Here is a 20,717-nt window from a genome sequence, read left to right on the forward strand (position 1 = left end):
TATGGACTGGGAGGCCTGGCATGCTGTAGTCCATGGGGTCACAAAGAGTCAGACATGACTGAACAATTGAACTGAACTGACTGAGTAAACAAAGCAGATGAATGGATAAGAAAGCTGTGGTACATATACACAATGAAGTATTACTCAGCCATTAAAAAGAATACATTTGAATCAGTTCTAATGAGGTGGATCAAACTGGAGCCTATTATACAGAGTGAAGTAAGCCAGAGAGAAAAACACCAATACAGTATACTAACACATATATATGGAATTTAGAAAGATGGTAGTGATAATCCTGTATGCGAGACAGCAAAAGAGACACAGATGTTTAGAACAGACTTTTGGACTCTGTGGGAGAGGGAGAGGGTGGGATGATTTGGGAGAATGGCATTGAGACATGTATACTATCATGTAAGAAACGAATCGCCAGTCTATGTTCGATACAGGATACAGGATGCTTGGGACTGGTGCACGAAGATGATCCAGAGAGATGTTATGGGGTGAGAGGTGGGAGGGGGGTTCAGGATTGGGAACTCATGTACACCTGTGGTGGATTCATGTCAATGTATGGCAAAACCAATACAGTATTATAAAAAACACACACAAAAAAAACAAAAAACAAAATGAGATCATGTACACAAAGAACATAACATATAAATGCTCCCCAAAAATGGGAGTAATTATTATGCACAGTTCACATTTCAGTCATAACCTTGTTACTACTATTGCATTTACTTCACAGAATAAATTTATTCATAACAGTACTTATTTATGTCTCCTGTGCATGCATGCTTAGTTGCTTAGTCATGTCTGATTTTTGCAACTCCATGATCTGTAGCTTACCTGGCTCTTCTGTCCATGGGAATACTGGACACAAGAATACCACACAAAAATACTAGGGTGGTTTGCCATTCCCTTCTCCAGAGGATCTTCCTGACCCAGGGATCAAACCTGGGTCTCCTGCATTGCCAGCAGACTCTTTACCAACTGAGCCACCAGAGAAACCATCTTTATGTCTTAATAGCATTTATTTTATGTGCAAGTTACATTCAAGTTCCTTCTGTTAACAATAGAAAGGATTTGATCTTGTTAATGCTTCAGTATTGAAGCAATACTTAGAATAATGTCTGGATGATGTCTTTTTTTGAAATTATAATTATGGAAGTTAGAGATATTGAGTAACTACTTTTCTAAAATAATGAAAAATCATTATATAATTATAATTGATTTGTTAATGATTTCAGGTTATAGAGTCATCCTTGCAGAAGCTGGAATATACTCCCACTGAAATGGAAGAATTTTTGGAATATTTTACTTTTTTGGATGCAATTTCTTCAAAAATATCTAAGTTAGAAAAAGAGTATATAATAGTTGCTCAGCTGTATTCTGTTGTAAGGTATTACCAGATCCATGTTTCAGAAGAGCAAACTGCCATTTATAAAATCCTTCTTATCAAGTTTGGCCAACTAAAAACTTCTGTGAAGTTAAGTGAAAAAAATAAAGATGCTGCTATTTCTAAATTCAGAGACAATTTGGAATCATACATCACTGATCTATGTATTGAAGTTAGTAATTTAAAGGCCAAAGTAAGTTTTTGTTTCTCATTATGTAAGCCTAGCATATAGGTATTTCCTTTCTGTGGAATCTTAAGTAAATAATTTAGTCCAAGTATTCTTAACCTGGAATCCACAGACATAATTTTGATTTGTGAATTTGAATGAGAAGTGTAATTATGTGTCTATTCTCACTAACCTCTAACTGAAGTTTAGCATTTTCTCCAACTTTGAGTTAATGTAGACAAGCAACAGTAAACTGGTGATTTTTTTCCGTAGGCTTCAACAGACTGCTAAAGTTGTCCCATGACGTAAAAAGAGCTAAAAAACCCTGGATACTTTTTGGGCCTTAGTCTAGGCCAAAAGATAATAAATCCAGCTTCGCTCACTTATGAGGAGCAAACTATACAATAAACACCTAACATTTATTGAGCTTTAACTAAGTGTCAGTAACCATGCTAGGTGCTTTATCCTTTTTCTGCATGAAAACAAACAAACACCTGAGTTTTAAAGAGGTTAACTAGCTTGCTTAAGATCACGCAGTGAGGGCCAGGGTTCCAGAATCCCTGATTCTTTCCACTCCCCTCTATCCCCACCACCATTACAAGTTACTATTATCATAATTTATTCAGCATGTTTTGATACCTAATATGTATTAGGCACAATGCTATGTATTACAATTAGTTACTTTAAAAATTTTCTCCATCTATGCAAAATCTATACTGGCTTCACACAGATATAATAAAGGTGAAAAAATAGGCATATGAGAGTACTTGAAAGCATTCAGTTGCAATCTTTAAAATATTACTAGAAATTTCATATGCATGTGTACCAAGGTTTCTAGTTCACCCTATTTATATGTTAAGTATACTAGGTTGGACACTGAGATGGAATATCTGTGTTAAAGTAAGTTCATTGGAAAGTGTTTCTGGCAACAATGTGAGGGCTTGAGGTAATCAAGGTTAGATAGAAGAAAAAATTGAACTCTAGTGTCATTGCCATGTAGGTTTCATAGGATCCTATGTTCTATGCTTAGTTGCTCATTTGTGTCTGACTCTTTGCAACCCTGTGGACTATAGCCCACCAGGCTCCTGTGTCTGTGGGGATTCTCCAGGCAAGAATACTGGAGTGGGTTGGCATGCCCTCTTCCAGGAGATCTTCCTAGCCCAGGGATTGAACCCAGGTCTCCTGCATTGCAGGCAGATGCTTTACCATCTGAGCAACCAGAGGAATCTCTAAATTGGAATGACTTTGCAGAGTTATCCTGGATGAAGACAAAAGGGCTGGTTCTTTACACGTCCATGATGGAGCTCTAGAGCAGGTGTAATCCTGTGTGACTTTTTGGTCAAGGGCAACCCCTGGAGAAGGTCTCAACTAGAGTAAGCATCTATCTTTAGGTTCACTGATGCTTTCTTCTATCATTTGCATGCTATTATTGAATCAAATCCAATGAACTTCTACTTTTGTTTATTGTGTTTCTCAGTTCTAAAGTTTTCCTTTGATTTTTCTGTATATCTTTTTAAATTTTTCTTTGGTAAGACTTTCTATTTTCCCAATGGCTTCAAGAATGTACATTATTTCTGTGCAGCATTGTTATAAAACCTGCTTTATATTCTTTGTCAGATAATTCTAACATATGTGTCATCTAGACATTGGTGTCTTTTGATTATTTTTTCCCATGTGAGTTGAGGTTTTCCTGATTTTTTTTGTATATGGAATAATATTGGATTAAATATTATGCTCTAAAGTTCTGTGTCATCCCTAAATGTCATGTTGGTATTTTTGTTTTAGAAAACTGTTGACCTAGTCAGATTCAGGTCCCAAGTTCCAACCCACTTTCTTTGGGCTGTGGGTTTCTTTCCATTGTTATTTCCATTATCAATGTCTCTAAGGTGCTGTTCAGACTATGTGTGTGCCATCCAGTGGTCAGTATTATTCTGGGTAGTGGTATGTTAGTTTAATCTCAGAGTCTTTGATGTGCTGAATAGGATCAGATCTATATGTGTGCAGCTCAGTTGAGCCCAAGAGTTCATTGACAACTTTATGTAGTTACTTTTCCAGAGATCCTTTCTGTTTATGATCTTCTCCATATTTTTCAGATTCTCTGCACTGTTTTTCAGTCCTCTGGTTAGAAAACTGGGACTTGTTACTGTACTCTGTCAACTTCCATAACTGCACCCACATCTGGGGCAAAGTAGTAGAACACAGAGAGAAAAAAATCAACAGGGTTGACCCTCCTTAGAACCACAGATTACCAACACAGAAAGTAAAGTTCTCTTCCCTCAGAGTTTCAGCTCCTGAGGCTTCCATTGCCGCCACCTTAAAATTGTTTGAGGACTGAGCTGTGAGAAAAAAAGAAAAAGAGAAAGAGAGGATTTCCATACTCTGAGTATTAGGAGCTGTCAAAGAAAACCCAGAGTTGAACAGTAGTCAAAGTGGTAAAAACAGATTTTTATTCTGTATGATTGCAATAGAGGAAATGATCTGTTGTCTAGGATGAGCAGACATTGAGGGTGGGAATTCTGGTTAAACTGACTTAGCAGGGTTCTTAATAAAACTTAATTTTATAAGGAAGTGCGCATATGAGCCTAAAAGTTACAACCTACTTAGTAGTCAGTCAGAAAGAAAAGAAAGTGAAATCACTCAGTCATGTCTGACTCTTTGTGACCCCACTGAGCCTACGAGGCCCCTCTGTCCATGGGATTTTCCAGGCAATAGTACTGGGAGGTGGGGGGAAGTTGCCATTTCCTTCTCCAGGGGATCTTCCTGACCCAGAGATCAAGCTCAGGTCTCCTGCATTGTAGACAGATGCTTTACCATCTGAGCCACCAGGGAGCCTGACTAAAGTTTGATCAAGCAAAGAATCTTTGTCAGAACCTTTCTTGCTCCTCAAGTCAGAACTGGTAATTTCTCCTGGAGCTCTCACTGTTATTGCCTCCTGAAAATTCCTCCCAGGTTTCTAATACATTGAGTATAAATAAATTAAGGACAATCTTTTCAGATAATGATTGCAAATAATGTTTGTTGACACTTAGGTGGCATATTAAAATGCTGTCAATAAAACCATGTTTAAGTTCAGAACATTATACCCTCCTAAAAATGTCTTATTATTTTTTTAGATAAGAAATTCTGTGTTGTTATGTGCTAGTACTCCAGTGTCAACAGCAATGGAAATGATCCAGACTCTTTCAGAGGAAGCTGCAAGTTTAGCTGTCAAAGCTAAAACATATTCAAACTATCAGGATTGTTTCGATGATTCCCCGTCTCATATGTATTTTCTTAATACGGAAGAGATTACACAAATTGTACTTTCAGAGATCGCTGACATTGACTATGACTTAACCTTAAGGAAAATATTATGGGATGCAGAAGAGGAATGGGGAACCCTCTTTTGGGAATGGAGGAACAGCACTCTTGACAGTATTGATACAGAATCAGTATATAGAAATGTTTCAAAATGGATGCAAATAATCTTTGTACTAGAAAAAGGTGAAGTGTCTTTCTCAAGTTTTTCTACTTAAGATTACACAAAAATGGCTACTAGGCCAGCAAGATCATTGTCCTTGGCTTTGTTACTTTACCTGTTCTAAAGACTGACCATTAATGACTGAAAAGACAGTACAAGAGTATAGGTAGGAATCACTTCCTGAAGCAAGAAAGAGATTAAAACTTTGGAAAAAATGTTTTTAATTAACTAGTAACAATTTTATATCTGTTAAAAATCAATTCCCTAGGTAGAACCCCAAATGCTTCCGCCTGATTCTGGCTCTTAGAACCACAGATGTTTTGATGTTAAGGACCCACCTTCAAACCCTCACTGTGTATGCAGATAGTATATTTTGGGCAATGCGGGAAACAGCCAGAGTAATTTTGATAGGTTTTCCTTCTGCTAATCATCAAATTTGAAATCTTGCCAACACAGAGATGCTGTTCCTGTGCAAGCAATTCTGTAAAATCAAATCCTTTCCAAATAGAAAGCTTTATTCCACTTGGAAAGATAATGCTTTTATTTTTTTAATTCCTCTAATCTCTCAGCTATACCTTAAGCTATAGTTTTTTTAATAGTTTTTTTAGTTTTATAGTTTTCTTTATAGTTTTTTTTTCCTTTCAAGGAAAACACCTTAATTTGCTTGTTTTTAAATTATATAAGAAATATGATTATCACAGAAACTGTAGAAAAGAGAAAAATTGGGGACAAATCACCCAGAGTGTTAAAGCAACACAACACTCATTTTGTGCATTCTCTTTCAATATTGTGTCATATATCTGTTTCAGAGAGCAACATATAAAGTAACAAGTAGATAAAACTTTCTTTTATCCATAGTTTCCCAGATTAAATCTTGTTCACCACAGTATAGACTTGCAAAAAATTTATTCTCATCTTTTTATCTGATCAAGTCTTGAAACACACTTTGTTATTCAACATAGCTTTATAAAATAAGCCTCATCTGTACCAATTGTATAGTCAAGAATATGCGTATAGTTTTCAGTTCTCTCAAGTGATCTACTTTGGCTATTTTTCTGTCTCCTCCCTCTTTTATAAACTGAGTAAAAGGTTATAAGGGTTGGACCTTCAGCTGCACAGGTTTCGAGTCCTGCACCCTTTGTGTGTGCTGTGCTTCATCACTTAGTCATGTCCGACTCTTTGCAACCCTGTGGACTGTAGCCCACCAGACTCCTCTGTCCATCGGGATTCTCCAGGCAAGAATACTGGAGTGGGCTGCCATGCCCTCCTCCAGGGGATCTTCCCGACCCAGGAATCTGTATTGTTGTGTGTTGTGTTGTTAATGCCAGAGGAAAGGTCAGTTCTGGTCTATGGCAGTTTTTACCTTCATTTTCTACATTTCAATGTAAAGATATATTCTTTATGAAATGACAGTGATTGGTTTTTCCCCATAATGTTCTTTTAATGAGCAGGATTGAAAAGCCCCAAAACCAAAATAGTCTTTTGAATTATTTGTGTGTACCTCTCTGTATGTCTATCTTGTCAGGGAAAATCTGGGAAATCCTGTGGTAACTAACTATCCCTAGTATCAAATTTTGCAAAATTACTTGTTCTGATAGTTTGGGGTTTTAATCACCAGTCCTGATCAACTATTTCCCTTTATTTTAATCCATGCTTGATTCTTATGGAAGAGTGATGTTAATAAGCCTCATTATTTTAGTACAGATTAATAACTCATAAAGGAGTATTACATTAAAGAGCAAATTTGTTTTCTGGCTTAGAAAATGTGGACTGTATGATAAAGCTGCTGACCCGTTGCTTCTTATAGGCCTACCTAAAAATGACATGGTGACACATCTTAAGCAATCAGTGATAGATTTTAAACAAGAGCTGCCAATCATCATAGCACTAGGAAACCCCTGTCTCAAGCCAAGGCACTGGGAGGCTCTCCAGGAGATTATTGGAAAGTCAGTGTCTCTTGATAAAAACTGTACAGTAGAGAATCTTCTAGCACTCAAGGTAAATCAAAATAGTTTGAAATAAACTTGGCATAGCAGAAGGCCCAAATTTAAGTAGGCAAGTAAATCTACAAGAAGTAAGAATTAGAAAAATAAGACGTTTATGGAATGTTAGGAAAAGTAGGAGTATAATGTATTAGTAGATGACAGGTGATGCTTCGTTGGTGGTAGTTTAGTACAGATTAATAACTGATAAAACTAGTATTACATTGAATAGTAAATTTGCTTTTTGGTTTAAAAAATATTATGTACATATTATAAGCGTAAGCCATTCATCATGCCATTACTACTAGGTGATTCGAAAACAGTGATACTGGTTTTCATGCATAACAGATGAAATTAAATTGGTGTTTTTACTTAACAGTGATACTTCTTGTGGAGAGTAAATTTTATAGGAATACCATCAAAACTACCATATTTATATAAAATGAAGATATATTAAGAGCATGTTAGGGTGGCCCTACAAATAACTTGATATTCTATTTAAAATACACAATTAGTAGCTATTTGATTTACCTGTAAATTTTGTTATAAAAATAAAATTTTACTATGATTTTCATGGTTAAAATTTTTCTATTTTCATGTTCAGTTTACAATAAGCTTCATTTACATTTCATGTTGCACAGTTGACAATGTCTAATATAACCAAAATAGTATTTTATGCCTAAAATTTTCTACTAAATGATTTGCTATAATGAGGAAATGGGGAAAATTTTTTAATTAGACAAGAATTTTAAAAGTGAACTTTATTTTAAAAATTAATTTATATCTTTAGCCCTAAATTCAGCTGCCCTCCTGAACTCATAGATCCACCTCCACTTATATGTCTAAAAAATATCTCAAAGTTAACATGTCAAAAATGCACTTCTCTTTCTCCATCTCCAAAATTCCACTCTTCCTTTATTCTCTCCATCTTAGTTAATGGTACCTCCACTATTTTTCTAGTTCAATTCAGTTCATCTCAGTTGCTCAGTGGTGTCCGACTCTTTGCGACCCCATGAATTGCAGCATGCCAGGCCTCTCTGTCCATCACCAACCTCTGGAGTTCACTCAGACTCACATCCATCAAGTTGGTGATGCCATCCAGCCATCTCATCCTCTGTCGTCCCCTCTTCCTCCTGCCCCCAATCTCTTCCAGCATTAGAATCTTTTCCAATGAGTCAACTCTTCACATGAAGTGGCCAAAGTACTGGAGTTTCAGCTTTAACGTCATTCCTTCCAAAGAACACCCAGGGCTGATCTCCTTTAGAATGGACTGGTTGGATCTCCTTGCAGTCCAAGGGACTCTCAAGAGTCTTCTCCAACACCACAGTTCAAAAGCATCAATTCTTCGGCACTCAGCCTTCTTCAGAGTCCAACTCTCACATCCATACATGACCACCGGAAAAACCATAGCCTTGACTAGACGGACCTTTGTTGGCAGAATAATGTCTCTGCTTTTCAATATGCTATCTAAGTTGGTCAGAACTTTCCTTCCAAGGAGTAAGCGTCTTTTAATTTCATGGCTGCAGTCACCATCTGATGAAATAATCTTTGAATCCTCTCTTGCTCTCTTTCCTCATCCCATCTAAATGTTACATCATTCCCTGGATCATTATCAGAGTATCCTAACTGAACTGTGGTCCAAGAGTGAATTCACCAAAATATCTAGATAGTTTCAGACTATTTAATCAGTGCTAATGGGCATTCCAAAAATCTGGCACAATTTCAACAGTCAGTTCAGTTGCTCAGTCGTGTCCGACTCTTTGCAACCCCATGAATCACAGCACGCCAGGCCTCCCTGTCCATCACCAACTCCTGGACTTCACCCAAACTCATGTCCATCGAGTCGGTGATGCCATCCAGCCATCTCATCCTCTGTCATCCCCTTCTCCTTCTGCCCCCAATCCCTCCCAGCATCAGGGTCTTTTCCAGTGAGTCAGCTCTTCACATCAGGTGGCCGAAGTATTGGAGTTTCAGCTTCAACATCAATCTCTCCAATGAACACCCAGGACTGATTTCTTTTAGGATGCTTGGTTGGATCTCCTTGCAGTCCAAGGGACTCTCAAGAGTCTTCTCCAACACCACAGTTCAAAAGCATCAATTCTTCGGTGCTCAGCTTTCTTCACAGTCTAACTCTCACATCCATACATGACTGCTGGAAATAAATGGAGATATTAAATAGGATGACCTATGGGAATAGCAGTAGAATCTTCTTCCAGGGATAAAAACAACAAGGGCAGCTAGTTAATTCCAAGATGCAGAGAAGAGCAGCTCTCCAAGTATCTCTGTTCTGGTGATTGAATCTGGAGATATTACATCAAGATTTTGTCCAGTGGAAATTGGCAGTCAGGGCACATGGAAAGGTCTGTAAATACTCCATTAAAGTATTTTGAGAGACATTTATCCTCATGGAGCTGTGTCAAAGTGAAGCCATGGAAAGCTGTGCCCATTAGAGTTATGTTCTCTCAGACTATTATATCCCAAGAATTATCATAGAAAGTAAAAACTTGTCACAAAATAATTAAGCAATTGGCATTAGTGCAGAGAAAAGAAAGCTGAAAGAAGTAAGGCTATCTGCAGAATGTGCTATTAACTATTTTTTACACTGACCAGAATCAGAAGAAATAAATACTGAGTCAGAAATTTTCACTGAGCAAGAAGAATGTGGAATAGCATGATTAAAAACTGAAAAGGGCTGCTTCATGAAAGTTAGACCGTGAAGTCTCTGGTTAGGATATAAACCTAATTGGTCAGATTTTTAACATATTCATTTAAATCTTCCATTTTAAATGTATCAGGAATTATTTGCTCCATTGGACATTAAAATTTTTTTGTTTTAGATGTTTCAGTATGAAAATGAAATAAATGAGATATCAACCTCAGCAACTAATGAAGCTGCTCTTGAAAAAATGCTGTATAAGATTATTGATCTTTGGAACACTACTCCTTTACATTTAGTTCTTCATCACACCGAGGCTTACTCTATCCTAATAATTTCATCTATAGATGATATATTAGTTCAACTGGAAGAGTCTCAAATCATACTTGCCTCAGTTAAAGGATCTTCCTATCTCGGGCCCATTAAGGTAAATATTACGGCAGAGGGAAATATCTTAACTGTCTGTAGTTTTATCAGTTCAATTTTTGCATCATGTAAGCTTTTGAATGTATAAATCATTCATGTACTTGTATAGAGGAGAGATTGAATATTTAGCATTTTAAATATTAAATATGACTTTTCATGGAAGCACTAATTATTCATCAGGAAATGTCAGAAACTTTAATTTGGGCAGACAAGGTAAATTTACATCAAATTAAAAATATGACCATTTAAACCATGGTTTTTGCCAGCAGCAGCACTGCTGCTAGATACAGCCACAGTTCTGATAGTCCTCATGCCAAAACTGTTGCCTTGAGATTCTTTTTGCTGAAGTGATATGTTTCATTTTCATTCCCTGTGCTATTTGTCTTAAAGGTTAATCCCACCTCTATATTTGTGTATCCTTGCAATTATTTTAACAGCTTCTATATCTGTTCTAGTATAATTAGAAATTGAACTCTAGAGTCAGCTTGTATTCAGTGTTCCCTCATAGTGTGTGTGCTAAGTCACTTCAGTTGTGTTTGCAACCGTAAGGGGATTCTCCAGGCAAGCAAACTGGAGTGGGGTGCCATTCCCTTCTCCAGGGGATCTTCCTGACAAGGGATTGAACCAGCATCTCTTATGTCTCCTGTATTGGCAGGTGGGTTACCTCTTGCGCCACCTGGGAAGCTCCATCTTTTTAACAGCTTCTATACCTATTCTAGTATAATTAGAAATTGAACTACAAGGTCAGCTTGTATTCAGTATTCCCTCATAGTCTCTCTCTGAGCAGCCCCACATCCCATAACATAGCTAAGAGTCATTTTAAAACTTTAGGAATCATAATAAGATATAATAATATAGAGATATCTAAAAGTGAAATTAACATGATTGATTATAGATGGATAAAAAACAAGAGAGAGAGAAATAGGTACTCAACAAATAGAATTCACATTATTGGCAAACAAACAGACAGTTAGGGAAAGTGTCACTTATTTGGACCTTAGAGAACAAAAACTCAGTAAATTACAAAAAAGAGGTAAACCAAATAGACTGTTCTCTAACCGTATTCAGTAAAATTTAAAAATGAACAGAAAAAGCAGCAAAAAATAGACCAAAACCAGCAACAACAAAATCACCCAAAAAAAATGGAAATTAAAAAACAGCTATGAGAATGTACAGGAAATGTTAATCAAATTTTTTAAATTAGAAATAAGCAAAAAGAAGAGAATTACAAGTCAAAGCTTGTCACAATTGGCTAGAGTTCAATGAAAAGAAATATTCAGAGCACTAAATGTCAATATTTAAAGGTAAAAATGAGTTTAATAAATGATAAATTAGTCCTAGTCAAGAAGTTGAAAAGAACAGACACACACATCCACACACACCACTTCCACTTCCAAGCAAGAGGGAGTATGGGGACCAGGCACACCATTTTGCCTGAAATACTCAAATCATAACAGAAAAAAATACATCAAACAATGGTTTTAGGAAAATGGACATCAAGCACTGAAGGACAAGGATCCCTGAGAACTGGCAAACAAGCAAGTTGAGCCCTATTATTGCCCCATCATTCTGTCATTAGTTTCCACACCTGGATTGAGAGAGAGGAGGAATCCGTCCAGAGGGTGGTAGACTCCCTGGTACTAGGAGATGCTGTTGAAAGACCAAGAAGCAAAAGGAAGATAGAGTTTGCAGAATACAGTATCAGGCAGGACAGAGCTGCACTGAAAGAGAACTTCAGAGATCTGTGGAAGATCCCTAGTCAGGTTTGCAGCATACCTAATCATATGAATGTAAAGAAACTAGTGGAGACCAGGACAGTGGTCACTTGAGAGACTTAGAAGGAACCTTTCACACAGAGCTGGGAACAGTACCCATATCCACCAGCTACAATGACAACAACAACAAAAACCTTTATAACTCACAAGCATTAGAGCGCTTAAAAGGATAATGCCACAATAATGTGTAATAATTAGTCCTAGATTAAATGCAGTTCTTGTCCTCCTCAACAAATCTAAAAACAACACTACAAGTGATAAAATTGCTTCTAAGTAGCTTAACTCCATCCAGAATAAAGCTAAAAAATAGGAACATAAAAATATTTAGTACCCAATATAGTAAAATTCATAATGTCTGGAATCCAATCAAAGACTATCGGACATTTAAACAAATAAGAAAGGAGAAATCACAATGAAAAGGAAAATCAACCAGTGGAAACTGATCCAGAACTGACATAGTTATTAATTAGAATTAGAGACAAAGACATTGAAAGAATTATAACTATATTCCACATATTAAAAAGTTAAGGAAATAATGGATGATATTTTTTAAAAGACCAAAATAAAACTTCTAGAGATAAAATATGTAATGTCCAAAGTGAAATAGACACTGGATAAGATTAACAGCAGGAGGAGAAGGAGACAACAGAGGATGAGATGGTTGGATGGCATCACCGACTCAATGGACATGAGTTTGAGTAAACTCTGGGAGTTGGTGATAGACAGGGAAAGGCCCGGGGTACTGCAGTCCATGGAGGCGCAAAGAGTCAGACACGACTGAGCAACTGAACTGAACTGAAGATTAACAGCAGATTAGACATAGAAGGAGAAAAGTCTAGTGAATTTTAAAATATGACAGAAACTATACAAAGTGGAAAAAGGAGAATTTTTAAAAATAAAAAGAGCATCAGTGGCCTGTGAGAAAATAAAATAATAGACATGTAATTGGAGTCCTCCAAGAAGAGTGAGAGAAGAAAGCAGGAAAAAAAAGAAAAAAGGAAGAATTAATGGACAGAATTGTTCTAAATGTATTTAAAACAATAAAATCACAGATCCAAAAAGTCATTCCACTTCCCCCCAGAATATTGGAAATAAAAGCAAAAATAAGCAAATGGGACCTAATTAAAATTAAAAGCTTTTGCACAACAAAGGAAACTATAAGCAAGGTGAAAAGACAGCCTTCAGAATGGGAGAAAATAATAGCAAACGAAGCAACTGACAAAGAATTAATCTCAAAAATATACAAGCAACTCCTGCAGCTCAATTCCAGAAAAATAAACTACCCAATCAAAAAATGGACCAAAGAACTAAACAGACATTTCTCCAGAGAAGACATACAGATGGCTAACAAACACATGAAAAGATGTTCAACATCACTCATTATCAGAGAAATACAAATCAAAACCACAATGAGGTATCATTTCACTTCAGTCAGAATGGCTGAAATCCAAAAGTATACAAGCAATAAATGCTGGAAAGGGTGTGCATTAAAGGGAACCCTCTTACACTGTTGGTGGGAATGCAAACTAGTACAGCCACTATGGAGAACAGTGTGGAGATTCCTTAAAAAACTGGAAATAGAACTGCCTTATGACCCAGCAATCCCACTGCTGGGCATACACACCGAGGAAACCAGAATTGAAAGTGATACGTGTACCCCAGTGTATCACAGCACTGTTTATAATAGCCAGGACATAGAAGCAACCTAGATGTCCATCAGCAGATGAATGGATCAGAAAGCTGTGGTACATATACACATACATATGCATATACACTCAGCCATTAAAAAGAATACATTTGAATCAGTTCTAATGAAGTGGATGAAACTGGATCCTGTTATACAGAGTGAAGTAAACCAGAAAGAAAAACACCAATACAGTATACTAACACATATATATGGAATTTAGAAAGATGGTAACGATAACCCTGTATGCGAGACAGCAAAAGAGACACAGATGTATTAGAACAGTCTTTTGGACTCAGAGGGAGAGGGCGAGGGTGGGATGGTTTGGGAGAATGGCATTGAAACTTATAAAAGGCATTTCACATATGGCATTGTCATATGTGAAATGAATCACCAGTCCAGGTTCAATGCATGATACAGGGTGCTCAGGGCTGATGTTCTGGGATGACCCTGAGGGATGGGATGGGGAGGGAGGTGGAAGTGGGGTTCAGGATGGGGAACACATATACACCCATGGCTGATTCATGTTGATGTATGGCAAAAACCACTACAATACTGTAAAGTAATTAGCCTCCAATTAAATTAAATAAATAAAGGACATAGATGTCCTTTATTATGTCTAGCAACATACTTAGTGATGACAGAGTGAACACTTTTCCCCTAAGATCAGGAAGGGTGTTGTCTATCTTCGCTTCTATTCTTCATCATATGGAGGTTCTAGCCAGTGCCTAAGGCATGGAAAAGAAAGAAAGAAATAAAAGGCAACCATACCAGAAAATAAGTAAAACATTCTTTATATTCACATGACATAATTCCCTATGTAAAAAATTCAATAAAATTACTAAAAAAGTAAGTAAAGCTCATTTTAGTAAATTTTCAGAATACACGATTAGTGCACACAATTGATTGCATTCTGTAGACTAGCAAGGAACAATTGGAGTTTGACATTTTTTAAAAAATCAATAAAAAATATGAGATACTTAGCAATAAGTATGAAGATATATGTGTAAGACCTATCCAATGAGAACTACAAAACCGAGTAGAAAGAAAATAAAGATCTGAATAAACAGAAGATATACTATGCTCATGCATACAGAGTCAAATGTCAAAAGTCCCAAAAGATCTAAATATAGTACAATAAAAATCAACATGTTATCCAACTACTGGTAGAAATTAACAAGCTGGTTCTAAAGTTCTTATGGAAATGTACAAGAACTAGAAGAGCTTCAACAATCTTGAAAAATCTTCTTTCCCAACAAAGTTGGAAGAGTAACACTTCCTGATTTCAAGACATTATAATGCTATAGTAATCAAGAGTTTTATCTTGGCTCAAGAGTAGACAGATAAATGGAACAGAATAGAGTACAGAAATAAGTTCACGTATATATGAGTTTTCAATAAGGGAGTAAAGATAGTTCTGAGGAGAAACAATAGTCTTTTCAGAAATGGTACTGGCACATGGGACAGTTACATGCAAAACAAAGAAATGCTTTAAACCATATCTTGAGGATATACAAGATTTAACTCAAAAATGGATCATAGGTCTAAAGGCAGAATTTACAAGTAAGAGATTTTGAGAACACAACATCAGAAATATTTTGTGACCTTAAGCTAGAAAGTTTTCTTCAGTATGCCACTAAAAGAATGATCAGTAGGAGGAAAAGCTATCAGTTGAATTTCATGAAAACTTAAAATTTGTTCTCTTCAAAAGTCACCATTAAAGAAAAAAATATATAAGCTACAGGCTGGGATAATATCTGCAAAGCATATGTTTAATATAAAGGACTTTCAAAATAAAAACAAGAAATGAGAAAAATATTTAAATGGACACTTCACTAAATAAGATATATGGATAGAAAATGAACACATAAAAAGATGCTTAACTTTATTTTTCATCAAATGCTAAAATCCCAATGAAACACCACTATAAACCTCGTAGAATGACTAAAATTAGAAAGGCTGATCATCCCAAGTGGTGATGAGGACATGAAAGAACTGGAACTCTCATACATTACTGGTGTGATGTAAAATATTATAATAGATTTAAATTTTTTTCAAAAGTTAAAAATATATGTACCATATGCCAGACACTCCACCTCTAGGTATTTATTCAAGAGAAAGGAAAACTTACTCCATACAAAGACTGGCAGCTTTAGTTACAATAGTGAAAAACTAGAAATAACCTGATGAATAATAAATGTATAGTATCAATGTATCTATGAAGTGGAATTACTACTCCACAATAAAAAGAAATGAACTTTTAGTATATACAACAACATGAAGGAATCCTAAAATAATTATGCTGAGTGAAAGAAGTCAGACAAAAAAACAATAGATACTGTATGATTCCATTTATATAATCTAGAAAATGCCAGCTAGTCTATAGTTTCAGAAAGTGGTTTCCAGAGGAAATCACTGGGTTCCATAAGAATAGGATTAAGTCAGTTGGGAGGAAGGTATTCCAACAGGGTTTAAGAAACCCTTTCAAGGTAATCAATATGTTTATTATCTTGGTTTTGGTGATTGTTTCACAGGTATAAGCATATCTGAGAACATCAAGTTGTACACTTTAAATATGTGTGGTTTATTGTATTCCATTATACCTTAATAAAGCTGTTGAAATATAGATCCGTTTTAAAAGAAGGAAATACAGAGGTTAATCTCAGAAGAGAAACATAAATGAGTTACAAGTGGTTCCTTCTGAGAAGCCACAGTTAGGGGATAGACCAGTCTACTGATTTTTCAATATTGTGTTATTAATTGATTTTTAACCATTTTTCTATTATTTAATACTATACTATCTGGAAAAGGATGTCTTATTCACACAGTAGAATTTCCTGAAGTTAAAATAATGAAGAAAACTTAAAAGTATTGGCATACACAGTCATCAAGACAGTATGGTACTGGCACAAAGACAGACATATAGATCAATGGAACAAAATAGAAAGCCCAGAGATAAATCTACACACATATGGACACCTTATCTTTGACAAAGGAGGCAAGAATATACAATGGAGTAAAGACAATCTCTTTAACAAGTGGTGCTGGGAAAACTGGTCAACCACTTGTAAAAGAATGAAACTAGATCACTTTCTAACACCGCACACAAAAATAAACTCAAAATGGATTAAAGATCTAAATGTAAGACCAGAAACTATAAAACTCCTAGAGGAGAACATAGGCAAAACACTCTCCGACATAAATCACAGCAGGATCCTCTATGATCCACCTCCCAGAATTCTGGAAATAAAAGCAAAAATAAACAAATGGGATCTAATTAAAATTAAAAGCTTCTGCACAACAAAGGAAAATATAAGCAAGGTGAAAAGACAGCCTTCTGAATGGGAGAAAATAATAGCAAATGAAGCAACTGACAAACAACTAATCTCAAAAATATACAAGCAACTTATGCAGCTCAATTCCAGACAAATAAACGACCCAATCAAAAAATGGGCCAAAGAACTAAATAGACATTTCTCCAAAGAAGACATACGGATGGCTAACAAACACATGAAAAGATGCTCAACATCACTCATTATTAGAGAAATGCAAATCAATTGGGGCTGGTGCATGGGGATGACCCACAGAGATGTTATGGGGAGGGAGGTGGGAGGGGGGTTCATGTTTGGGAATGCATGTAAGAATTAAAGATTTTAAAATTAAAAAAATAAAAAACTAAAAAAAAAAACCAAAAACCACAATGAGGTACCACTTCACACCAGTCAGAATGTCTGTGATCCAAAAATCTGCAAGCAATAAATGCTGGAGAGGGTGTGGAGAAAAGGGAACCCTCCTACACTGTTGGTGGGAATGCAAACTAGCACAAGCCACTTTGGAGAACAGTGTGGAGTTAAAAACAGAACAGTGCAATTAAAAAATTGCAAATAGAAATGCCTTATGACCCAGCAATCCCACTGCTGGTCATACACACTGAGGAAACCAGAATTGAAAGAGACACATGTACCCCAATGTTCATCGCAGCACTGTTTATAATAGCCAGGACATGGAAGCAACCTAGATGTCCATCAGCAGATGAATGGATAAGAAAGCTGTGGTACATATACACAATGGAGTATTACTCAGCCGTTAAAAAGAATACATTTGAATCAGTTCTGATGAGATGGATGAAACTGGAGCCGATTATACAGAGTGAAGTAAGCCAGAAAGAAAAACACCAATACAATATACTAACACATATATATGGAATTTAGAAAGATAGCAATGATGACCCTGTAAGCAAGACAGCAAAAAAGACGCAGATGTGTATAACGGACTTTTGGACTCAGAGGGAGAGGGCGAGGGTGGGATGGTTTGGGAGAATGGCATTGAAACATGTATACTATCATGTAAGAATTGAATTGCCAGTCTGTGTCCAATGCAGGATACAGCATGCTTGGGGCTGGTGCACGGGGATGACCGAGAGAGATGTTATGGGGAGGGAGGTGGAGGGGGGTTCAAAAAAAATAAATAAATAAAATTAAAAATGGGAAAAAAAAGTATTGGCATAAAACCTCTCTAAAAGACACCATTAGGTTAAAACATAAAGCAATTTACAAAACAATATGCATAATATGGTTAGATTTATGTAAACTGTTAGAGATATTATATGTACATACACATTTGTACAAAAATGTTTAAAGAAAGGAATGAAAGACTATACCTACCAAAAATATCTGAATATTGTACAATAAGACAACTGGATGAATAGGACATTTTAACCTCTCCCCAAACTAAATATAATTCAATTTACATTAATGTACGTGACCCTCTAGCCACCTGATGCAAAGAACTGACTCACTTGAAAAGACCCTGATGCTGGGAAAGATTGAAGGTGGGAGGAGAAGGGGATGACAGAGGATAAGATGGTTGGATGGCATCACTGACTCAATGGACATGAGTTTGAGTAAACTTTAGGAGTTGGTGATAGACAGGGAGGCCTGGCGTTCTGCAGTCCATGGGGTCACAGAGTCAGACATGACTGAGCGACTGAACTAAACTAAACTGAATGTGACCCTCTATTATAATTACTTTTTTTATGTCAGTGACTCATGGTCACCTTTGATTTGTTTCTATCACATTACTCATAAAGTAATTTTATGTATTTAGATTTGTATGTATGTGCATTTTTATTATTGTAGGATCTTGTAGATGAATGGGATCAAAACTTGGCTCTCTTCTCATACACTCTTGAGGAATGGATGAGTTGCCAAAGAAATTGGCTTTATCTTGAACCAATCTTTCTTTCTACAGAAATACAAAGGTAAAAAACTTAAACTATGTCATGTACAGGTAAAAAAATGTATAGTAGTGATTTATTTCCTTTAATTTTTGAAAAATAATTTCCTCAGTGAACAGTCTAAAACTATTCTACCTATAGGTATAGAAATATAATCTGTCAAATCATTATTATGTAACCATCTTCCTTTTTTAAAAGATTTAAGGCATCATCTTTATTAAAAGAATCTTTATTTCTCAATTACTGATATAAAGCTATTAAGTACTGGGAAATAAGCAACAAATGTCATAATCCTTAAGTCACAATGCTAGATGTCTCTTTAGTTCTGGAATATTAGTATGGTTTTCATGTGAACAATAAATATGTTTTTAATAGTATTCACACATTAGTGATAGTCACTTGCTTTGAACCATGTGAAATAATAGAAGTCCTAATAATAGAGGTTCTACCGTTTCTTTTATTTGTAACATTTGAATTAATTTGTCTTTAAGTGATAGCTGTCAAGAGTACTTGAGACATGTACTCTGTAGACAGAATTGAAACTACTGGCAGTAAATTACACAAGATAGTCTAGAAGCCATTCTGAAGTAAAGTAGGAAGGCCTGGGGAAGGTATTTGTAAGGCATATTAGAACAGATTACAAGAATACCTTGAATATCAGGTTAACTATTTTGAACTTTATTTTACTGGCAAAGGAGAGCTATTAGAGTTTAACAAAAGAGAACAGTCCAGATGTAAGTATTGTTTTGTAGGGAACAATACACATTTTTGTTATACATGTATGTTTCTTGTCATTTGAATGTTTTAGTCTTTCATTAATCTATATGTATTCTGATAGTTCTCAAAGGTGAAACCATATACCTTAAGGGATATGTTCTTTATGACTACAACTTAATGTCATAAATTCAAACTTTAATTCTACTTTCTACTAAAGATTTCTTAAATGATGGCGAGATACAACTCCAGGTTAAGGAATTCACATTATCACCAAGTTTTTCTTTTCAGGATTTGCTGTGAGGTTAGAAACAGGGCTTTTAATTAAGGGATGCTGAAGGCTTCTATACAATCATTGTAAAGAAAAGAAAAAATAAACCTATGATGGACCTGTCTTTGACTAATGGAAAAATGATGAAGGCCCTGATAACAGGAAGAAGATGTGAAGAGAGGAAAGAGAAGATAGGTTCATTAGAGAAAAAAATTATTTAAGGGGAATTTTTGAGAGTATAGTATGTAGTGCCATTTACCCTCACTCCCATCTAAATGCAAGTTGTACTAGAACCTCCCAGAGACATTGGGAAGATGCTAAACTAAAGGTGAGATTGAAGTCTCTCCCTGCTAAGATTTTTGCTAAGCTGTAGAAATTTTTATTTTTGGGTAGTGACTAAGTCGTGCCAGACTCTTTTGGTGTGGGTTGCCCTATCTTTCTCCAGGGGATCATGCCAAACCAGGGATTGAACCTGTGTATCCTTCATTAGCAGGCAGATTCTTTACCACTGAGCCATGAGGGAAGCCCATAACTAATTATTAGAGAAATGCAAATCAAAACCACGGTGAGATATCACTTCACATCAGTCAGAATGGTCATGAAAAAATCTACAAACAATAAATGCTGGAGAGGGTGTGGAGAAAAGGAAACCTTCTTACACTGTTGGTGGGAATGTAATTGGTACAACCACCATGGAGAAAAGTATAGAGGGTACTTAAAAAACTAAAAATAGAACTACCAGTGGGATCCATCAATCCCATTAAACCATAATTTGAAAAGGTACATGCACCCAAGTTTTAATTGCTGAGCTATTTACAGTAGCATGGTAACAACCTAAATGTCCATCGACAGATGAATGGATAAGGTGTGGTATGTATATACAATGGAGTATTACTCAGCCATTAAAAAAAACAACAAAATAAGCCATTTGCAGCAACATGGATGGACCTGGAG

At 36.0% G+C, this 20,717-nt stretch overlaps 1 protein-coding gene across 1 annotated transcript in view; it reads left to right on the plus strand.

Annotated features, from left to right (window-relative positions):
* DNAH14 (dynein axonemal heavy chain 14) overlaps positions 1-20,717 on the plus strand; it is a 398,456-nt gene that overhangs the window by 131,309 nt on the left and 246,430 nt on the right. The window contains exons 18-22 of the mRNA XM_018059938.1: positions 1,245-1,586; positions 4,673-5,042; positions 6,827-7,017; positions 9,839-10,084; positions 18,681-18,802. Of these exons, the coding sequence (XP_017915427.1) occupies positions 1,245-1,586; positions 4,673-5,042; positions 6,827-7,017; positions 9,839-10,084; positions 18,681-18,802 (1,271 nt within the window). The remainder of the gene's footprint in view (positions 1-1,244; positions 1,587-4,672; positions 5,043-6,826; positions 7,018-9,838; positions 10,085-18,680; positions 18,803-20,717) is intronic.

Source organism: Capra hircus, chromosome 16, assembly GCF_001704415.2.
Source record: "Capra hircus breed San Clemente chromosome 16, ASM170441v1, whole genome shotgun sequence".
NCBI classification, from domain to species: domain Eukaryota; kingdom Metazoa; phylum Chordata; class Mammalia; order Artiodactyla; family Bovidae; genus Capra; species Capra hircus.